General features: G+C 33.6%; 1 protein-coding gene across 1 annotated transcript in view; it reads left to right on the forward strand.

Annotated features, from left to right (window-relative positions):
- The window catches only part of CFAP47 (cilia and flagella associated protein 47), a 423400-nt gene that overhangs the window by 177066 nt on the left and 225649 nt on the right, over nucleotides 1-20685 (forward strand). The window contains exons 34-37 of the mRNA XM_074358969.1: nucleotides 8299-8396; nucleotides 8684-8800; nucleotides 15619-15753; nucleotides 19189-19304. Of these exons, the coding sequence (XP_074215070.1) occupies nucleotides 8299-8396; nucleotides 8684-8800; nucleotides 15619-15753; nucleotides 19189-19304 (466 nt within the window). The remainder of the gene's footprint in view (nucleotides 1-8298; nucleotides 8397-8683; nucleotides 8801-15618; nucleotides 15754-19188; nucleotides 19305-20685) is intronic.

Consider the following 20685-nt stretch of genomic DNA (forward strand, 5'->3'; position numbering starts at 1 on the left):
GGTCTTTTGTTTTGTTAATGAGATGACTTTTGGAATGCTCCCTAGATCACCTAAGGATGGTGGTGGAAACAACCTTATAATTAGAGGGTTGGAACTTTCAGTCCCACTGTCTGTCCTCTGGGGAGGTGAGAGGGCCTGGAGGTTGAATTGATCACCAGTGGCTAAGGATTTAATTAGTCATGCTTACATAATGAAGCCTACATAAAAACTCAGAACAGCAGGGTTCGGAGAGCTTCTGGGTTGGTGAACACATTGAGATGTGGGGAAAGTAGTGGACTTGGAGAGAGCACAGAAACTGCCCCACTTCCCACATACCTTGCCCTGTGCGTGTCTTCCATCTGGATGTTCAGTTGTATTCTTTATCATATCATTTTATAATAAACTGATAAACATGAGTAAATGTGATTGATTCATTCTAGCTAGAAAACTGAATCTGAAGGGAAAGGAAGTCATAGTAACCTCTGATTTATAGCCAGTTGATCAGAAGTATAGGTAACAACCTGAACATGTGACTGGCATTTGAAGTGCAAGGAGGGTCCTTGGAACCTCCAGTCTGTTGGCCAGAAGAACAGGTGATAACCTGGGCTTGGGGTTGGCCTCTGAAGTGGAGGACAGTCTTGTGGGTCTGAGCATTTACCTATGGAATCTGTCTGATTCTATCTCCAGGTAGATAGTGTCAGAATTGAGTTGAGTTTTAGGACACCCAGCTGGTGTCCTGAGTATTGTTTGGTGGCATGGAAACCCTCTCTCTCTCCCTCCCCAACCACCCCCCCCCACATGCACATTAAAGTTGGAATTGTTCTCAGAATCATTTTACATTTGTAAATAGATGAGAGCATATATTTATAAGAGCAAGGGTTAATAATCTTTATCCCCTTACATTTACTTAGTTTAAATAATTAATATTAAAATAGTATCTGCTAATAGTTGACAGCTTAACTCTTTCTCCATTGTGGCTGTGGAGACTGTAATCCTGTAACCGAGTATTGACTTGTCTGATTCAGTGTTGAGTCAGTATTGACTGACCCAGTATTGACCAAAGTCTTAAAGGTTAGGAACCATGAAATCAACATCAAGTTTCTTAAAAATGTAAAAGGGTTGATGAAATGAAGCACAGAGAGATAACTTTTTTTTTTCTTTTTGGAGAGAGAGTTGTTGATCTTGAATTTGTTGACTTTGGTGAATGTTTTTGAATTTATTCTGTACATTCTATAATTTTTTATTCCTTAACTGAATGGTAGACATTTGTGTTGTTTCCGTTTTGTGGCTCTTATGAATAAAGCCTCTATGAACATTTACATACAAGTCTTTTAGAGAGATATGTTTCCATTTCTATGAGGTAAATACCTTGGAGTGGAATTGCTGAATCGTATGGTAAGTGTATTTTTAATAGTTTATTGAGATATAACTCCAATACCATAAAATATTCATCCATTTACAGTGTATGATTTAATTGTTTTCAAAATGTTGATAGAATTGTGCAACCATCATCACAGTCTAATTTTAGAACATTTTCATCATCCCCCAACAGATACAGGATATAGCTATTAGCAGTCACTTTTACTCCCCTAGCACCAAGAAAGCACTAATCTAGCTTGTGTCTCTTTGGATTTATTTATTCTGGATATGTCATAAAATGGAATTATATAATAATTATCTTTGAGACTGTGTTTTTTCACTTATTCAAGGTTCATACATTTATATATAATATTCTGTTGTATACCTGTACCACATTTTGTTTTTCCATTTATCATTTGCTAGATAGTTGGGGTGTTTCTACTTTTTGGCTGTTATAAATAATGCTGCCATGAACATTCATGTAAAAATTTTTGTATAGCTGTGTTTTCATTTTACTTGAGTGAGTCATAGGAGTGGAATCTCTGGGTCATATGATAGCTGAATGTTTAACATTTTGAGAAATTTCTAAACAGTTTACTAAAGTGCCTGTACCATTTTCCTTTCTCACCATCAGTGTATGAAGGTTCCAGTTTGTACACATCCTCACCAACACTTGTGACTGACTACAGTCATTAGATGTGTGTGAAGTGGTATTTTATTTGGTGTGAATTGCATTCCTAAGTGACTGATGGTGTTGTACATTCAGTATTTTCAGTCTGCAGTGTTTTTTCTTTAACTTTGTCTTTTTATTATACTTTAAAATGTAATAACATAAGAGCCTCTCAACCCTGTCCACCACCATGTTTTTCTAAAATTAGATGGTTTATTCACTTGCCAGGCTTCCACAGTTGGCATTGTAATAATAAAATTTAAAAAGAATAATACAGAGAAAAAGTTGAAGAAAATGTATTACAAAAATAAATATTCAATAATTAATATTAAAATATTTTTATATAATAGGAATATTTATCATTGCATTCAACATAACTGGGGACTCAGAACAATGAAAGCATATAATAGAATTTAGTATGAATGTGACATTTCAAAATCCATAATAAATATATTAGTTCATTTGGTAAATAGTGCTCTGTCAGTTGGCTAATACTTTGTAATTAAGGCAAAGTTAACTCTGTACTGTATACTAAAAATGAATTATAACTCTATGGAAAGGTAAGTGTAAAGACAAAGAATGTAAAGTAACTTGAAGAAAAAGTAAGTTAATCTGAGTTTGGGATGATAATTCATTTTTTAAAATTCTGGCAAGAACAGAAGCTACTAAAAATATTATTTGTTTAACAAATGTTTATTAGGAACCAATATATATGCCCAGCCCTGTTCTGGGGATTAGAGATAGAGCACAGAACAAAAGAGCCCAAATCCCTTCTGTCATGTAGATATATTCTAGTAGAAAGAAGTCAGCTGCCCGGGCCTTGGAATTAAATCTAGCCTCTGAGGTGGCAGGTGAGAATTTTTTGTCACTCACAACACTTTCACAACTTGATTCATTAAAACCCTGTTATCTTTGTGATTGGAGCCCTTAGTTGTTCACTGAACTGAAAAAATAGTTTAAGAAAGAGTCATAAACAATATATATACACAAATATATGCATTTTTATAATGAATACTATGAATTATCTAGATAGATAGATATGTATCTACATATTTTAATATGGTAAGTTAAATTAATTTTTAAATGTAAACTAAACTTGCAATCCTGGAACAAATTCAATTTTGCCATGATAGCTAATATTTTTTTTTAATACTTTGCTAGAATTAGTTTACTAATACTTTAATTTTTGCTTCAGTTTACATGAGTTACAATTTGTAAAATTTTCTATACATTTTAGTCTTTTGTTACAATTTTATGCAAACTTCAGTGATTACTTGGAGAAGAGTCCCTCTTTCGTAAGAGTTTCTATAATAGTGAAATTGCTTATTTAAGTTTTGTAGAATTTATTGATAAAACCATCTGGACCTATTATTTCTAACAGAGATGGTTTTAACTAACTAAGTCAATTCTTCAATTGTAATAAGATTATTCTTATTTTCTTTTTTCCACTGAGTAAGATTTTGTAACTTATTAAATTATTGAAAATCATCTAAATTTTAAAAATATATTAGCATACTCTTATTAATCATATGCAACTGCTGTAATTATTTTCTTTCTTACATTTGATATTGTATTCTTATACCTTCTTGTGCTTTTAATTACTCTTTCTCCATAATAATTATCACCTTGTACAGAAGAGTCTTTACTTTCTTTCTAGTTCAATGATGCACTTATATGGAAATTCTACTAAGTATTATATACATTACCTCAATCTCATGTGGCTGATCTTATCATTATTATATGCAGCTGATTTTATAATTATTTACAGTTCACATATCCTCATAGTTTAGCTACCTTTAGAAGCAAGATGATTTCTGCATTAAAGCATGGATTACATTGCATTTCCAAAGTGTTTTAAAAAACAACGTAAAATATACTATGTTATCTGTTATAAATATAGGCACACAAATCCTCAAAACTACTAGCAAACAGAATCCAGCATCATTTAAAAAGAATTCATTAAAATTACCAGATGAGATTTATCCCAGGAATAAAATATTGGTTTAGCATACAAATACCAGTCAATGTGATACACCACATTAATGGCATAAAAAGGGAAAAAAAAAACATTTCAGAGGACAGAGCAATAGAAAAATCACATATCTAGCAGGAGACTTCACCAAGAATATACAAAAAACACTTAAAACTCAACAATAAGAAAACAGGGGGGAAGGTATAGCTCAAGTGTTAGAGTGCATGCTTAGTATGCACAAGATCCTGGGTTTAATCCCCAGTACCTCCTCCAAATAGAAATAAATAAATAAAACTAAAAAAAAGAAAAAAAACAAATAACCCAATTAAAAAATGGGCAAAGGATTTGAATTGACATTTCTACAAATTAGAAGATAAATGGCCAATGAGCACATGAAAAGATGCTGTATGTAACTAGTCATTAGAGAAATGCAAAGCAAAAACCACAGTGATGTAGCACTTGACACCAACTAGTAAGACTAAAATTACACACACAAAAAGGAAATACATACTATAACAAGTGTTGGTAAAGATTTATGAATATTAGAACCTCATACATTGCTAGATAGATTGTAAACTGGTGTGCAACCACTTTGGAAAACAGCAGTTTCTTTAAAATATTGAAAGTAGATTAACAATATATTCTAGAAATTTCACTCATTGGGTTATACTCAAGATAATTGAAGACATGTTCACACAAAAACTCTTATATAAATGTTTATAGCAGTATTATTTATAATAGTCAAAAAGTGGAAATAATCCAAATACCCATAAACTGATGAATGGATAAACAAAATATGGTATATTCATAGAGTGGAATATTACTTAGCCATATAAAGGAATGAAGCACTGATTCATGCCACAGCCTTTAACCTTGAAAACATTATGCTGAATGAAAGAAGCCAGAACAGAAAAGGATACATATTTTATGATTCCATGTCTGTGACATGTCCAGAATAGACAAATTATAGCGTCAGAAGTGGGTTAGTTTTTTCCAGGGGATGAGGGCAGAAGGAAATAGGAAGTAACTGACAGCTAATAGGTTTGGGTTTCTTTATATGTTGACAGAAATATTCTAAAATTATATAGTGGTAATGATCTCACAACTCTGAAAACAATAAACAACAATGGACTGGACAGTTGAATTAGGTGAAATTTATTATATGTGAATTATATATTAATAAAGCTGTTATAAAAATATACTGTTATAATCACCAAAATATTTATATAATTATATTGGTAGAAATAAGTGAGTGCACTTAGTCCTTCAGTGTGTAAAATGATTCAATTTTATGTTTAATAGCCATATCTCTAATTCACAATACTGTTAAGACCAGCATTTTTATCAATGTAATATTTCTGAATATTTGACATGATATAATCTAAAAACATAAAAATATGACTTTCAAATTAAAATTTTTAAAAATCTGCAGACCATCGCTTAAATTTTCTGATTCCTGATAAACGGGGACCAGATTAGACTGCTGGTTCTCTCTCCAAATAACATCCCTAGACCAACATTTCCCTGACAGTAATGTGAGTGTAAATCACTTGGAGATCGTGTTAAACTGTTTTTATGTTTTAGTAGGTATTGGGTGGGGCCTGAAATTCTCCATTTCCAACAAGCTTTCAGTTGATGAAAGTGCTGCTGATTCACATAGCACACATTGGGGAGCAAAATCTTGGAGTAGAGAAGAGAGTGGCCTAGATCAAAGGAACTAACATAAAAACATACTATAGTTCTAGAAGCTTCTCTGTAGATTTTTTGGGATTTTCTACTTGACTGTCATGTCAAATTCCAGCCTCATTCGCAGGGGTAGAGATGGGTTTTTTGTTGTTGTTGTTGTTATTTTAAGTTTTTTGGTAGCTGCAGTGAGTTTTCACCAGGGCCCTAAGGATAAACTGGTATAAGTTTATCAAGGTTGTAGAATGGATATATGATCAGTATACAAAAATAAATCCTATTTCTATATAATGGCAGTAAACAATTGGAATTTGAAATTATATACATATAATTTACCATAGAATAAAGTGGCTTAAGTATAAACCTAAGGAAATATCTGTATGATATATGTGCTGAACATTACAAAACATTGATGAAAGAAATCAGAGATAACTAAATAGAGAAATATACCATGCACATGACATTGGAAGACTAAATACTGTTATGATGTCAAACTGATCTAAAGTTTCAATGTAACCTCCATGAAAATCCTATGACACATTTTGACTCTAAAATTTTGAGGGTGACCAGACTTTTCTATGTGGAAATGTGGTGGTAAATACATGACAGTATCTCTCTCAAAATCCACAAAGGGTGAATGTTAGTGTGTCTATTTTTTTTTAATCAACCAATACATAGAAGTAGTAATCCAAGATGGAATGCAGACTGTGACAGATGAATCTAACTGCATTACAAGTGTTTGACAACCTCACTGAATGTGATGGAAAAGAAAGGCACTGACTTAATTATCTCTTGAATACAATACCATGACTGCATAGTGTAGAACTAAAGACAAAAAGAACTATACGTATGTATGTTTCTCTGGTTTCTTACAAGGGGATGGCTTTGCAATTTTAAAAATGCTATGTACGTCTGCTGTGGCTGAACAATTAACAAAGTAAATCTGTTTTAGATGGTGAGAGCCAGGTTTTTCACTGTTGAAAAAAAGAACTTAGAAATGAGGAAAGGGGAAAGGAAGGTCATAATGAATCCTGTGGTGCTGGATTGTAGTTGGTGGAGCCGGAAGTAACAGTATAACACTTAGGTTTTGCTATATTGTTGTCTACTCATTAGCTTCTAGTTAGAAAATGCTTCTTTAGTTAGGAAATTTTTCATTAGTTATTTTCATCTTGTGGGTGTAATCTTCCCTCAAGAAGATGTTAAACCCTTTCAGGGGAATTTCTATCCCTTCTCTGATGTCGGTACAAAATGATGGGATATTTAGGGGACACAGTCTATATTCACTGCTAACTGACTGACTCACTACAAATTTAAAGGGCTAGTAAATTCCCTTTTTCAGACTAAAGTTAGAATTGTTTCTAGTTCATAGAAAAATGAGTATTAGCTACAGAGTTGAGACCCTTTGCTTTCATTAAAAGTCATGGGTGGCAAATACACATCAAGAAGTACATTTAGGTTATAATTATTCAGCAAACTGGAAGTGTCCATTTTACAGTAATTACTTTGATTGTATCACATGTTCTATCAGACATACAATTATTTATAGGTTTCTGTCAGGAATAAAGTACTTGGAAAAATATGTTGTTAGCTATATGTTAGTTGAAAATTCTTAGTGATTTTTGTTTGCTAGGCTGATTTGGCAATAATATGCTATAGAAATTGTGTAGAAACTTCCAAGTTTGCAGCATCTTAGTTGAAAATGTACCAGGCACTGTTTCTGTGAAGTATCAGGGACATCTATGGTTCTGGAAAAAAATTAAGTCTTCCAGATCCAGATGTAAAACAGCCATACTTTGTGAAGTTACATACATGTCATGAACATATCCCATCATGATTTCTTCACAGAAAATGGGAATCAAGGGATTTGCGGGGATTTATGAAGATTACGTTTTTCCCCTTGTCTTCAAACAAGAAGTCATCTCAAACCCTAGGTCCCTTTGGAAACATTTTAAAAAAGGAAATGTCACATTCAACATAGCAGTAATTTCTGATGTCTAAATCACCCTCCCACCCTCCCTAGTATAGGACAGTCTCTTTATCTAAATATCCAGATACTTTCACTTTTTTTTCTAATCTCAACATAGTAGTCATTTCTGTAACTGAAAATCCCTTTTATTAGTCTTCCATCTTGTGTTGTCTTTTATAGGTCAGCTCTTGTTCCTTTAAGCTGTAAATCTCTAACCCCTTCCCCATACTTACCCTACATGTGGAGAAATTAATGCAACATAGCGAAACTGGCCCTGAAACTTTAGAGTTACAGGAAGCCCCATGCCTTCTGAACCTCCTTACCCATGTTGATGATCATTGATCAAACATTTGAACTTCAAAGTACTCAACAGAATGGTTAATTTTGAAATACTGGATTTTTCTTCCATTACTGTATGGTAGTTATTCTTTAAAGTGGCTGCAGTAGAAATAAAGGAGACAGCTTGCAGTTGCCCATAATATGTTACAGATGCATGCTTGTTATTAAGCTTCTGAGGTTTAAGCTTTGTTTTTATTTCCAAAATAACATGCTTTTTCTCTTCTAAGCAAAGGCACTGTTTTCATTGACTGTTGGTCAAATGTCCATAAGAAGATATTTTTAGGAAAGCAAAACTCTTGTTATATTTATTCTCTCTGTTTTTTGGAACAGGTGTTATTCCGTCTGAAAGATGGATAGTAAATTTTGATAGAGACCTTGTAGATGGCCTTGTTTTTGCAACGCTGTTGGGAGCCTATTGCCCATTTTTGGTAAGAGTCATTTTTATGTGGAGTAGCCTTCTCTTATTTGAAAGAACTTAGTAATTATAATTCAGAATATTTTCTGCAAAGTAATTCTTTTAAGTATTTTAATTTTTAGTCACGCCTGCATCTGAATGGCTAGCATTCCCTTTTTGTTTATTCTTATATTTTGATTGCAATAGTCTGCTTGTGACAAATGTTAGTATTTAAATTATTCTTTGATGAACTACAGAGAACAGTTAAAAAGCAGTAATTTTTATTCCATTTCTAAAAGGTTTGATTGTTGTCTTTTCCAGATTGAGTCTCATTTTGTAAATATGTACACACAACCAAAAAGTTCTGAACAGTATCTGCACAATTGCTTGATTATTGTGAATGTTCTCCGTGAGATTGGCTTTGACATGGACATACAGGTAGGTGCCTTAAAAGCACACATCTATAAATATTTTATGAAGTTCTTCTCTTATTTTTTCCAGGTTTATTAGGTATGATTGGCAAATAAAACTTACATGTATTTAGTTTGTACAATGTGATTTTTAAGGTGTATAATGTGATTATTTAATATACATATATAATATGAAATGATTATCATGATCAAGTTAATTAACATATCAACATCCAGCACATCACATAGTTAACATTTTTTTGTTTTTGGTGAGAAAACTTAAGACCTACTCTCTTAATCAATTTCAAGTGTACAGTCCAGAATATTATTAACTATAAGGACCATATTTTACATTACATCCTGCAGACTTAGTCATCTCATAACTGAAGGTTTGTGCCTGTTGGCCAACATCTCCTCATTTCTCCCATCTCCATCCTCTGGTGACCACCATTTAACTCTCTGGTTTTTTGAATTTGGCTTTTTTAGGTCCTGCATATAACTGAAATCATACAATACTTGTCTTTCTGTGTCTGGCTTATTTCACTTAGCTTACTGTCCTCCAGGTTTATCCATATTGTCACAAATGGCAGGATTTCCGTCTTTTTATGACTAAATAATATTCCACTGTAAGTATATACCACATTTTCTTTATCTATTCATCCACTGATAGACATTTAGATTGTTTATATATCTTGGCTTTTGTGAATAATGCTGCAGATGAACATGGAAGTGCAGATATCTGTGATGTAACTGATTTTATTTTGTTTGGCTATATAGCCAGGAATCGGATTGCTAGACCATATAGTGTTTCTATTTTTAGTTTTTTGAAGAATCTCCTTACTGTTTTCCATAATGCCTGTACCAATTCGCATTCCCACCAGCAGTATACAAGGGTTCCCTTTTCTCCACTTCCCCACTAACACTTGTTATCTCTTGTATTTTCAGTGATAGCCATTCTAACAGGTGTGAGGTGGTATCTCCTAGTGGTTTTGATTTACATTTCCATCATGATTAGTGATGTTAAGCATCTTTTTAATGTACCTGTTGACCATTTGTTATATCATCTTTATAAAAATGTTAATCGACTCCTTTATAATATTCCTTTGTTTATTTTAAAGCTAAATTGAAATAGTCTTTTCATAGGATATTGCTAAAATGGGGAGATTGAACTATGACCTCATTGAAATCTACTGGATATTTTTCAATGTATGTAATTATGTACATCTAAGTGTGCGTAATAAGCAAGTAGTTCTAGTGATAGGTCCAGTCTTGAACCATAGCAATAAAGTTTAAGTGCTTTATTAGTATTACCTGAGCCCTAAGAATGAATTTAAAAAGTATAGTTGTTTGAATAGAGATGTTATATTATCATCTTATTTAGTAAGAAAAAAGAAAATGTTTGACTTTGGTTTTAAAATAAATATTTATCTAGAGGTCACAATGTCAATGTAGATTTTTCTTATGTTTGGACCTCCAACTTCTAATTCCATCAGGCCTTTCACATCATGTCCTCGATAGCAACAATAGAAACCGTATCATATGCTTACCATTTTTGAGCCCTTTGTTACTTTAGAGTAATGAAGTAGCATAATAAATTGATTCCTGACTTTGAAGAATATACAAGCTCATTGAATTATCAACATATATGCAAGTTAAATGATAAATAATATTCTACTAATTTAATTGTCAGTGTAGGAAAAAAATAAAATGTTTAACTCAGATAAAGGAAGAGATCAGTATGATCTAGATTGATCCACTAAAGGCTTCCTGGAGAAGGCAGGACTTATTTGGGGTCTTGAATGACAGGTTGGATTTGGGTTGGTAGTGGTAAGAGAGAAGGGACGTGTGTACCTAGAGGCATAAGCAGAATGTAGAATGTGGACAAACAACATACATGAAGAAAATTGTGTGAATAGGTTGTCTTAGCTGAAGTTTGGGAATGGAAAAATAGACATCGACATGTGTTGGGATCTTGGATATCAGGGTAAAAAGTCAGGAGTTTACCATGTGGGTCTTATGAGGATAAAGGTGTTTGCTCCTATAACAGTGGTGAGGATGGACTGAGAGGAAAGGGAAAGGAGACAAGGAATACAGAACAATAAAAATGCAGTTTCAGTTGACTAAGGAAAAAATATTTTCTCTACTCATCTCATTTTAAGGGGGACTTAAAATAAACTGATATAGGAGACATTGTGAGGTTTGCAAGACTTGGTGACCAGCCACAAAAGGACACAGAAGGACCACACAAGTAACTTGAGTTTTCCATTCTGTGATGCAGAGAGATTGATGATGCCAGTGCCCACCTGTGGCTCAGTATAAGGTGCTTCCTTACACCTGCTGGAGAAATGATGTTTCATAATAGCTTGCTTTTTCCTCGTATTAAAGTCACTTACATGTAAAGTCAGCTTGTACCAGGTCTGACATTTATCTTTTATATTGGTAGAGTTGTAAAGTGATACTGTAATCAAGGATTTTGGTCAGAGAGTTCTTTTATAAGAGTTTCAAAGATAAAATCCAATTAAATACTTTAGTTTGGAGGACGAAAAGTATTATAGTTCCTGTCAGTTTGACAAATTGAATCTCCTCCATGAAATATACTGGATAGACCCTGCAAGGGATACAGATATGGTTTAACCACACTCATGTCTTCAGAAATGCTACTGACTAATAGCGACAAGTATGTGAAAAAAAGCTGGTACAAAGCAGATAGCTTATGCCACAGAGACATAGAAACTGTGCTATGGGAATCAAAGGGAAAGAGAAACCATTCTGATAAGTGAACCAAGAAGAGTTGCGTGGGACACTGGGTATTTAAGGTGACCTTTGAGAATTTGGTAGGGGTTCACAAGAAACTTAAAATATCTTTGTTGAGAAAATATAATTCATCATACATTGTGATTCTCTCCTTTGCTTTTTGATTTCCTCAGATATATTGACTGAAAAATCTTTATTTTATTGTGTATCCAAAAAAGATTTTAATATTTGCGTATGTACTACATAAAAATGTAGAGAAGATATCCTAGATTTGATGAATGGAGAAACTGACAATTAACTTAGTTAATAGTTACAAAGCTTTTTAACCAGCCAATTGTATTTGTCTAATTTTTTATCAGACTGAATTTACTAACTACATTAAATGGCAAGGTTTAAAAAAAAAAATCACCCTTAAATTAACTTAACCATAGTGAATTAATGCTAATGCTGATGCTTAGCCCTGGTCCATATTTGAATCTTGTGAAATTCACCATTGGACTTATTTATTAATGTTTAAGTTTCTTATTTATTATATCCTTCTTTACACCTATTGAATAAGTTGGATAAGTTTCTATGCCACTGTTATGTCCTGTTGAGGAATCCTGCCAGCTGGAAATATAATAGTCACTACCTATCCTCCCTTACATGACATCCTTTATATTTAAAGGAAAAATATTGTGCAAATTATTTGGATTCAGCATAGAATTTTTTTTATTCCCTCATGTAGAGAGATGGATATATATTTAACACTTCTGGAGATTTTACTACACATAATTCACTGAGTAGTAATGGAAGCTAAGGGTGAACAGATAGTCTAACCTTTCTCTTAAAAATTTTGTTCATTTATATCAACTTGGATGCTTTCAGCCTTCATGAGTAAAAGTGTTTAAAAAATAAAAAAATTCAGTATTTAAATAAGATGAATTCAGGCAGTAGAAGATAATAGGAATATTTATTCAGTTCCTCAACAAAGGTATCAGAGATTCATTTTTCCTCAGCTCAGCCTTCTCAGCCTAATGGCTTTATTTTAAGCATGTGTGCTAATAACCACAAAGTTCCTACTGAAATTCTTATGTAACACCATCATACAGCTATTCTTGGGGCTAGTTGAATAGCACCTCTTCTTGTGCGTCTGATTTTCCATAAGGCAGACTTTCCCAGTGGTCTTACAGTTTACTTTCAATCGTGTATCATTGACCATGATTGCATCCCATGCTCCTAGTTAAACCAATATTTGATGAAGGTAATGAAACAGCCACAAAAATTGGGATTCTTAGTAGAGAAGAAAGAAGAAAATTGTTATTGGGAAGACAATCAATGGTATTCTCGGTAGGATCACACCATGTCAGTGGGTACTGCTAGTTATGGTTGGTGTCTAGTTTTAAAGCTAGTGATGTCTTGAAATCATAGCAAATTAAACCCAACATGAAGCTCCAGACCATCTCATCTCTTCTAGTTACTGACGAGGACACCGAGGCCTAGGGAAACCAGTTGATTTAGTCTAGATTATGGCAGTGTGTTGTAGCAGGACTTAAATTTAGTTTACTAGATTTCTATTCCACCATTTTTCTCTATTATGGCTTTTTTTTTTTCTTTAAATTCCCTGTCTTCTGTTAGTCCAGTAGGAAAATGTCATCGGGGAAAAATGGATCAATACAAGTGAAGTTCTTCTAGGTTAGAACTGTATAGAGAAAGTAATGATTATACCTTTTAAAGGTATCTCACATGAAAATCTTGTTTAAACACACCTAACTTATTTTGATATTTGGCTTTTTAAGCTTAGGGTTGACTAAAATACAATTTCTTTAGATTATTTTCATTGAAATTTATCATAAAGAAAGGTAAGAATGCTCTTTTCTGTGGTTTTTCAGTCTAATACCCTAATTAACAAATATATTTTTCCATTAAGATAAACATTTTTTTCATTTCCAAAATACTACATCTTCATCCTATTACACATTTTTCTTTTTTTCTCCTTTTTCAGTTTTATTAGGTAGAATTATTACAGTTCGACTGCACATACACATTATATTGCATGTAAATACATATATACAGTAGACTGCACATCTTTTTAGTTTACATATCTATACTAATTATTGTTTCTAAGGACAGGTTAGATCTTTAGCTTTTCAAACTTACATAGTTATCAAAGGAATAAAGCCAACTACAAAATAAGAACCAATAGAATGCGGTAATCCAATCATAAAGGACAGTCAAATGTGCTTACACATTTATATTTTTCAAATATGAGTTTTTGGAATACTTTTATATTGCTACCTCCATATTTTATGCTGTATTCACTAAAACAGTGTTCAAAAGATGTTTACTGACCTCAGACTTGGGGCCCAGAATCTTCTGCCACTAATTCTACCCCTTCCACAACAAGCACATTTCCCATCATCCTTGATAGCCCTCTTTGGATCCTACCTGGAGGCTGGCCCATCATACAGGGCCCAGCTGGGCCATACTCTTCACTTTGTGGGAAACTGTATTCCATTTTTTAGTGTGTTCTTATGTTAAATAATTTTCCTACATTTGTTGACTAACATTGTCTTTAGTGAAGAAATGTGAGATGACAGAATACTTATGAGAAACTTTGGGGTCCTGGTATATTTCTCAGTTTCCCCCAAATCATACTGGCAACTTTCTACCTGCTCCTCTTTCCCTTTCTAATAATTCCCTCCCGAGGCACCTTTATTGGTTAACGTTACTGCTTATTGACAAAATAAGAAAGAACAAACCTTTTTCATCTTTCAAAGAAGGAAAAAAAATGTTTTTGGGGATGTGGACTAGCAGATGATCTAAGGGGCTATCATTATTCTCTGGTAACTGCTACTAAATTTCGGAGTCAAGTGCTTTCGTTCATATAACACAGTAAGTATCTTTGGCTCTGGCACTGTTAGCATTTTCAGACCAGGCCCAGATCATTTGGAATGTGTGCCACTAAGTCATAGTAGATCTTTAGTTTATGGAAGTGTATGGAGCTCTGTGTTGATTGACAGTGACAGGGTTGCTTGTTAATTAGTGGTGTTTTATATGTCTTTGAATCTTTGTCACAGACCAATCCCAATACTTCATCGCTATGAATACTTCTTCCCCACTACCTCTACCTTTTTCTAGGAGATCATAGATGCTACATAAGCTGATAGAATCCTTCTTCCTTCTGTTCCTGACTCTACATTTTGGCTTCAATAGACATTCTGGCTATGTTGATTGTCCCTGGTGTTATTCCTCTGTAATTCTGGATTTTATCTCAAATCTCTTCCAACAGCCATCACTAATTTATCTTGTTTATCAGTACAGTTACATTTTCTGCCTTATTATGAATTGTCTGTTCTGGGCCAAGTACTCATCCAAGCACCCTCCTCCCCCTGCACCTGATCTGCGTGAATTGTTACTCTTGTGTTATTCCTTGTTCCAAAATCACATCTCTCGCTCTGACACCCACGCCCACCCCTATGTGGCCTGGCCCTCCTTAGTGTTTTCTCCACTACTTGTCCCTTCTTACCTTATGCATGATGCAAATTGTACTTCTTTCCTGAACAAACAGTATACTTCCTATATCCTTGCCCGGTAGTTCTTTGCCTTTCTGGTACGATATTCCTTTTCTTCGCACCAAACCACCAGCCTATTTAAAATCCAAGCATTCTTTGAGGCCATCTCATGTGCTACTTCCTCCCTTGGGCTATTGCTTGATAATCTCTTGCCATCTTTTCCCTTAGTACTTTGTGTACTTCTGTTATCTTTTACTGCATTATATACTTTAAGTCAGGAATGATATCTTAGTCACATTAGCCAGTATTTCTAGTACATAGTATTTTTCTGGACTCTGACTAGCTTTTATGGAGTCTTTGAGGCTGTGAGGTCATTGTTATATTTAGAACACATCTAATTCATCTTTTAGCACATAGGTCAAGCTGCTTTGATTAAAAGCACTATTCTGTTTGCTGTATCTCCATTTCAGTGTCATTGTCAATTCATAACATTTTAAGATGTTTTAAGTAATTCAATAATTGATGTACTGTGCTTTAGGTCTTTTTATATATTTTTTCTGTAAATCCTCTAATTTATATTTCTTTTCTTTGAAACTAGGCCACTGACATCTGTGATCCTAATCCAATCCTGATGCTCATGTTTTGTGTCTACATGTATGAAAGACTGCCTACATATCTCCCCAAGAAGGTGGTGCCCTTTCATTGTACTCTTCATGACACTGTGCTGACAGAGGTAAGGAGATCATTAGGACCAAAATATACATGGAGTTAAACGGGGTTTTAGCTGTTTCTTTCCCACTCCAAAATTAACAAAAGTATCAGTGTGATATATCATACAAAAGCCTTAGCAAATATTGGTCCTTCTAAACCAAAGGTATAGCAGAGTGAAAAGGAGAATTTTTCCTTAATAATAATCGCCACCCGCAATGGAATGATGACTCTTGCATTCATTTCAGGCATAGGGTGGGGAGATGGAAAATGAAAATTAAGCACTTTGAAGGCAGATCTTTTCAGGAAACTTGAGATCCATTTCATGTACAAAAGGACTGACAGCATAAGTGGAAACTTGTGATCAGAGTGTGCCTGACTTCCCTTTAGGGAAGTTTACACATCCAGATGGATTTTCTTCAGATGAGGATATGGAAAGGGAAGTAATAATGAAAGCACTCCTAAGCAGGACCACTTAATTCCTACTAAAGGATTTTATGTATCCTGGAGCTGTTACATGTGTAACAGTGAATTTTTTAATATTCAGGAAAAAAATAAAAATGAAATTTGGAGTCCTGTGACCATAAAAAAAATCTGTATAAATATGTCATGTTTTGCAGGTGTTCACTTTAATTGAGAAATATCTTGTCAGGCATCATCAATCTCACTTCGTTTTTCAAACAGTTTGTTTCATTTGAATACTTGTGAAATATCTTCTAGCATACAAGTTTTGATTGCTTGTATTTATCTAAGACTGTTCCTTTTACTAGTTTTCCTAAAATTTCAACCAGACTTGCACGTCTCTCCTTGCTTCTTTCTCAGGACAGTATGGGCTGATAGAATCTTACTATGTACAAAAGGTAATTTACCTCTTTGGTCGGATCATGTTTATTCCTTTCCTCAGGCTGTTTAAAGTATTCCTCCTCATAGTCAGTTTGTGGGGTGGTAATCTTATACTTTGAATGCAAAACATGTCCATATCTGGTCTTCTAAAGAGATGTCCTGGTGCTCTTTGATTTGTCAGTGTAACCTCATTGAGAAAATAACTGCAGCATCTGTGAATGTCTGAGTGATGGTTAGTAAGGATTCAGTTAAAAATCAAGAAAAAGTCAGGTCCTTGTCTCAAAATGTAAAGGGCTCAATTTAGGGAAAGGAAAGCCACTCCTCTTGATTTTCTGTTACCAAAAATTGAGATATGATCCCTTTATTCAATTTTATTACTTTTCCTTTTTTGTTGGAAAAAGAGATATACAACTCTTTAGAGAATTTTTTCAACAGTATTTACTATGATAATTCACTAAGTGTAATGATATTTAAGGACTTCAGGTACTAACTAGTCGAGAGCTGTAATTATATTGGAGAGGCCTTCTGACTTCACAATCAAATTTCTGAAGAGTTAGAAATGCTTTACTTAAGCCTGCAGAAGATAGGAGGACTCTGAATTAGATTTAAGCAGTGATTTATTGGACTTAAGTATTATTACTTATTATTACTAGTTTTCTAATCCTGTCCACATGTTTGAATTTCTTTATGTCATTTGATTGGTATTGTTTTGAAAGAGTAGCTAATAACACAAGTTCATTTTATACATAAATTTTATTTGTAATGTTAAAAATCAACTGAAAGCATATTAAAATGGAAACATGAAATCTTCACAGTTAACTGTTTACTAGAAATAATGTTTACACGTTGAGATTATAGATGAGAATATACAGACAGCTTTTGAAGGAAACTAAAAATTGAAAAGAAATGCAAAATAAAATATCAATTACAAGATGCTTTGATTTTAAATTTCATTGAAGAAAATCACTGATTCAGAAATCGCTCAGAATCTATGGCATCATGTGCGCGTGTGCATAAACAGCACTGTAAATGGCAGTGCCTAAGTTGTAGAATGTCCTTCTCAACACTTTCAACCCTCCAGGAGAAAGAAAAATCTGAAGCAATGGCTACTATAATTGAAAAAGTATTTTTGTAGCTATATGTCACATATAGAAACATAGAATACACATTGGGCCCATTAAACAATGTAGTAATCAGTGAAAAAAATGTAGAGTGCATTGATCTTCTGAGATATTTTTAAAACCAGTTGAAGTCTTTTTTTTTTTTTTTGGAAACAAAATTTATACAGGAGCACAGTAGTAACGGGATGGCTGTCATTGCTAAAGGGGAATTGAGGCTCCAAAGCTTGCTTGCTTTCCTTGGCTGACTTTCCCTTCTCCCCATCTGCCACTCACCACTCTACATGAAATCCAGGAGTTGGGTGGAATGACCACAGATGGGCCCAAAGCCTTTGTGTCATTCATTCATTCATTCAACATAATGAGAGTGAGTAGCTTCCTTAAGCAATCAAGGCTGCTTATAGAAGTTCCAGGACTATAAACCAATAACAGTTCATAGTGAATCTACTATTATTTTCAACATTTCCTTCCAGAAAATGGAAATTAGCTCTCTGTGACTTAAATCACTAGATCTGTTAACTAATACTTTAAATGCACACATACATACATAACAAATAACACTAGCATAATCTTCCCTCCATTGTTCCTGAGATCTGTAGGCAGTGAGCAACATGAGACCCCCCAAATTTGTGGGAAAACTGAAGGTAGAAACTCTTCAGCAACTACATACTTGTCATGGTAGTTAGGTTACCAAAGTTCTCATTGAAATATAAAAGTAGTTAATCTTTGAACAGATCTCTACCATATTCTATCTATGACTATAGTTCCTGGACTGCGTAAGTGCAGTCATCTTTTCTTTACTCTAGTTTGGCCAGTCATCTACTTCCCCAAGGTCTTCTCCCTCCTCTGGGTCATTACTTTCCATGATAACTTCATGTCTTTCTAATATGTGTATTTTTTAAAATCCCCATTATAGTTTACATAAGCACTTAACGTTTTTCATGAAATACTCCCTAAAAATAAAGTAACTCCTTCTCAAAAATGGTTGGTGTCAGGAAGGAAAAGACAGCCAACCCTTAGCTATACTACCACTTCTAGATGAGGCTACCATCCTTTTCATCTTGGACCTCTGATTTTAAACCTTAACTCCTTATGATGCTTTCTACACTGAGCAGCCAGATTAACCTTTTTATAAATTGGATTATATAAGCAATAAATTCTCTTTTTAAAATTCTTCAAAGATTTCCCTTTGCAGTAAGATTAAAATCCAAGTTGCTAACTTTGGACTTGAAATTTTGAATGATCAAATGTTTTTACATCTGTCATGTCCTTACCTGAAATCTTCCTCTCCCTGCCCACTCTGAAAAACACACACACACACACACACACACACACACACACACCCCACACTATCTTTAAATACAAAGTCTGCTTTCTTCCATTTAGTATACTAAGAATAAATAATGATTAAAGTATCTCTTTCATAAAAATAAGAAATGTTAAGTTATATATTTTTAAAATTCATGATCTCATTTATACTCTCTTCTTCTTCAATATAGATTCTACTGAAAAATCCAGGCTTCAAGAGATTAGTGTATAATGCTACAATTGTCGGAAGAGATGCCTCTGATTTCTCCCTCTCCCAGGAAGGGAATGTTGTGACAATTTCTCCAAAGTAAGTTTGTTTTTTTTTTTGTTTTTTTTTTTTTACTGAACATATGAACCCTAGAGATTTAATGTGTGTTATAATTATAAAAGAGTGACCCAGATTTGTTTTTAGTATGAAATGAAAAGATCATCACTCCAGACAGAGATAAATCATTCATATTATTGAGATTCCTCACCAATTTTGTTAAGACAATTCTAACACTATAAAGCATCTGCTTTTTATGTATGCATTTAATTTTAGTTTATGTTGCATGCATATGCTCCACAGAGAATAGACTCTAAGTTCTTTATGTACTATAGTTCTGTTTCCTGCAGGAAATGGGAGTCAGTGTGTGCTAAATATACAGTATTTAGTTGCTTCTGATTATGAAAGCACTATGTACTTACTGTAGAAAATATAGAACCTATGAAAGTAGGAAGAAAAATAAAAGTAAAAACTAATTATCTTGCCTCGAAAGACACCCCCAATGTTGCCATTTTTCTCTATCCCTTCATAATCATTGTATATGTATATCTGGTACACTCCCAAATTGTGATAGTATTCTATAAAGTCTCATTTTTATCTGATTTTGTTCACATGATACTTGTTTAATGTTTCTACTCCTCACCCATTCTCAAATAAAGAACAAATGAAAACCTCAGAGAATAGTCTTCAAAAATTAAATATAAGCATAATATATTACTCTTCCTAGATCAACAAATCCTATTTCATATGCTAATAAGTGTTAATGATGGCAAATGCTCTTATTACATAGTACAAGGATGATATGAGAAGAGCCGTGTCAGTACCACAAGGTTAGACAGATTTGATAACCACTAATCGACTTGAAAAAGAAATGAATTTTAGGCTTGAATTTTATTCTTTGCCTTTGTATTTGATTATTTTTTACCTTGTGCAAAGTGACAGATTATAACTACTAATTATTTATTTAGTTATCTTTTTGGTTTTTGAACTATACATTGACCTGAATTACTTTTCACATTATAGTCTTTATTACTTTTGGTATATCAAACACAGAAATAATTGGAAAGGGGAGCCATTTTTAATTGTGTTTAAAATATGAAGGAGCCCAGTTGCAATAGTGCCCTTGGCTTGTGTCATTAGCTTGTGCTCATTTTCTTCAGTTGCTGCTTTGCTGCTCCATGCTAAAGGAGTATATCATTTATAAAATGTGAATATTCATGGTTTGAACTCTACCCAGATTGAATTAAATATGAGAAAAACAATCCTCCACTCACCTGTTTATATATTATAAATCATATCTCAGAATAAAACTCCTTATAAAAACAATCCACTCATTTTCCTAGTTATACTTCTATGTCTGCTATAAAACACAATTTTGGTGATACTAGTTCATTTGGATATTGTCACAGTACCATTTGTCTTC

The sequence above is a fragment of the Camelus bactrianus genome, chromosome X (genome assembly GCF_048773025.1).
Source record: "Camelus bactrianus isolate YW-2024 breed Bactrian camel chromosome X, ASM4877302v1, whole genome shotgun sequence".
In the NCBI taxonomy this organism is placed as follows: Eukaryota; Metazoa; Chordata; class Mammalia; order Artiodactyla; family Camelidae; genus Camelus; species Camelus bactrianus.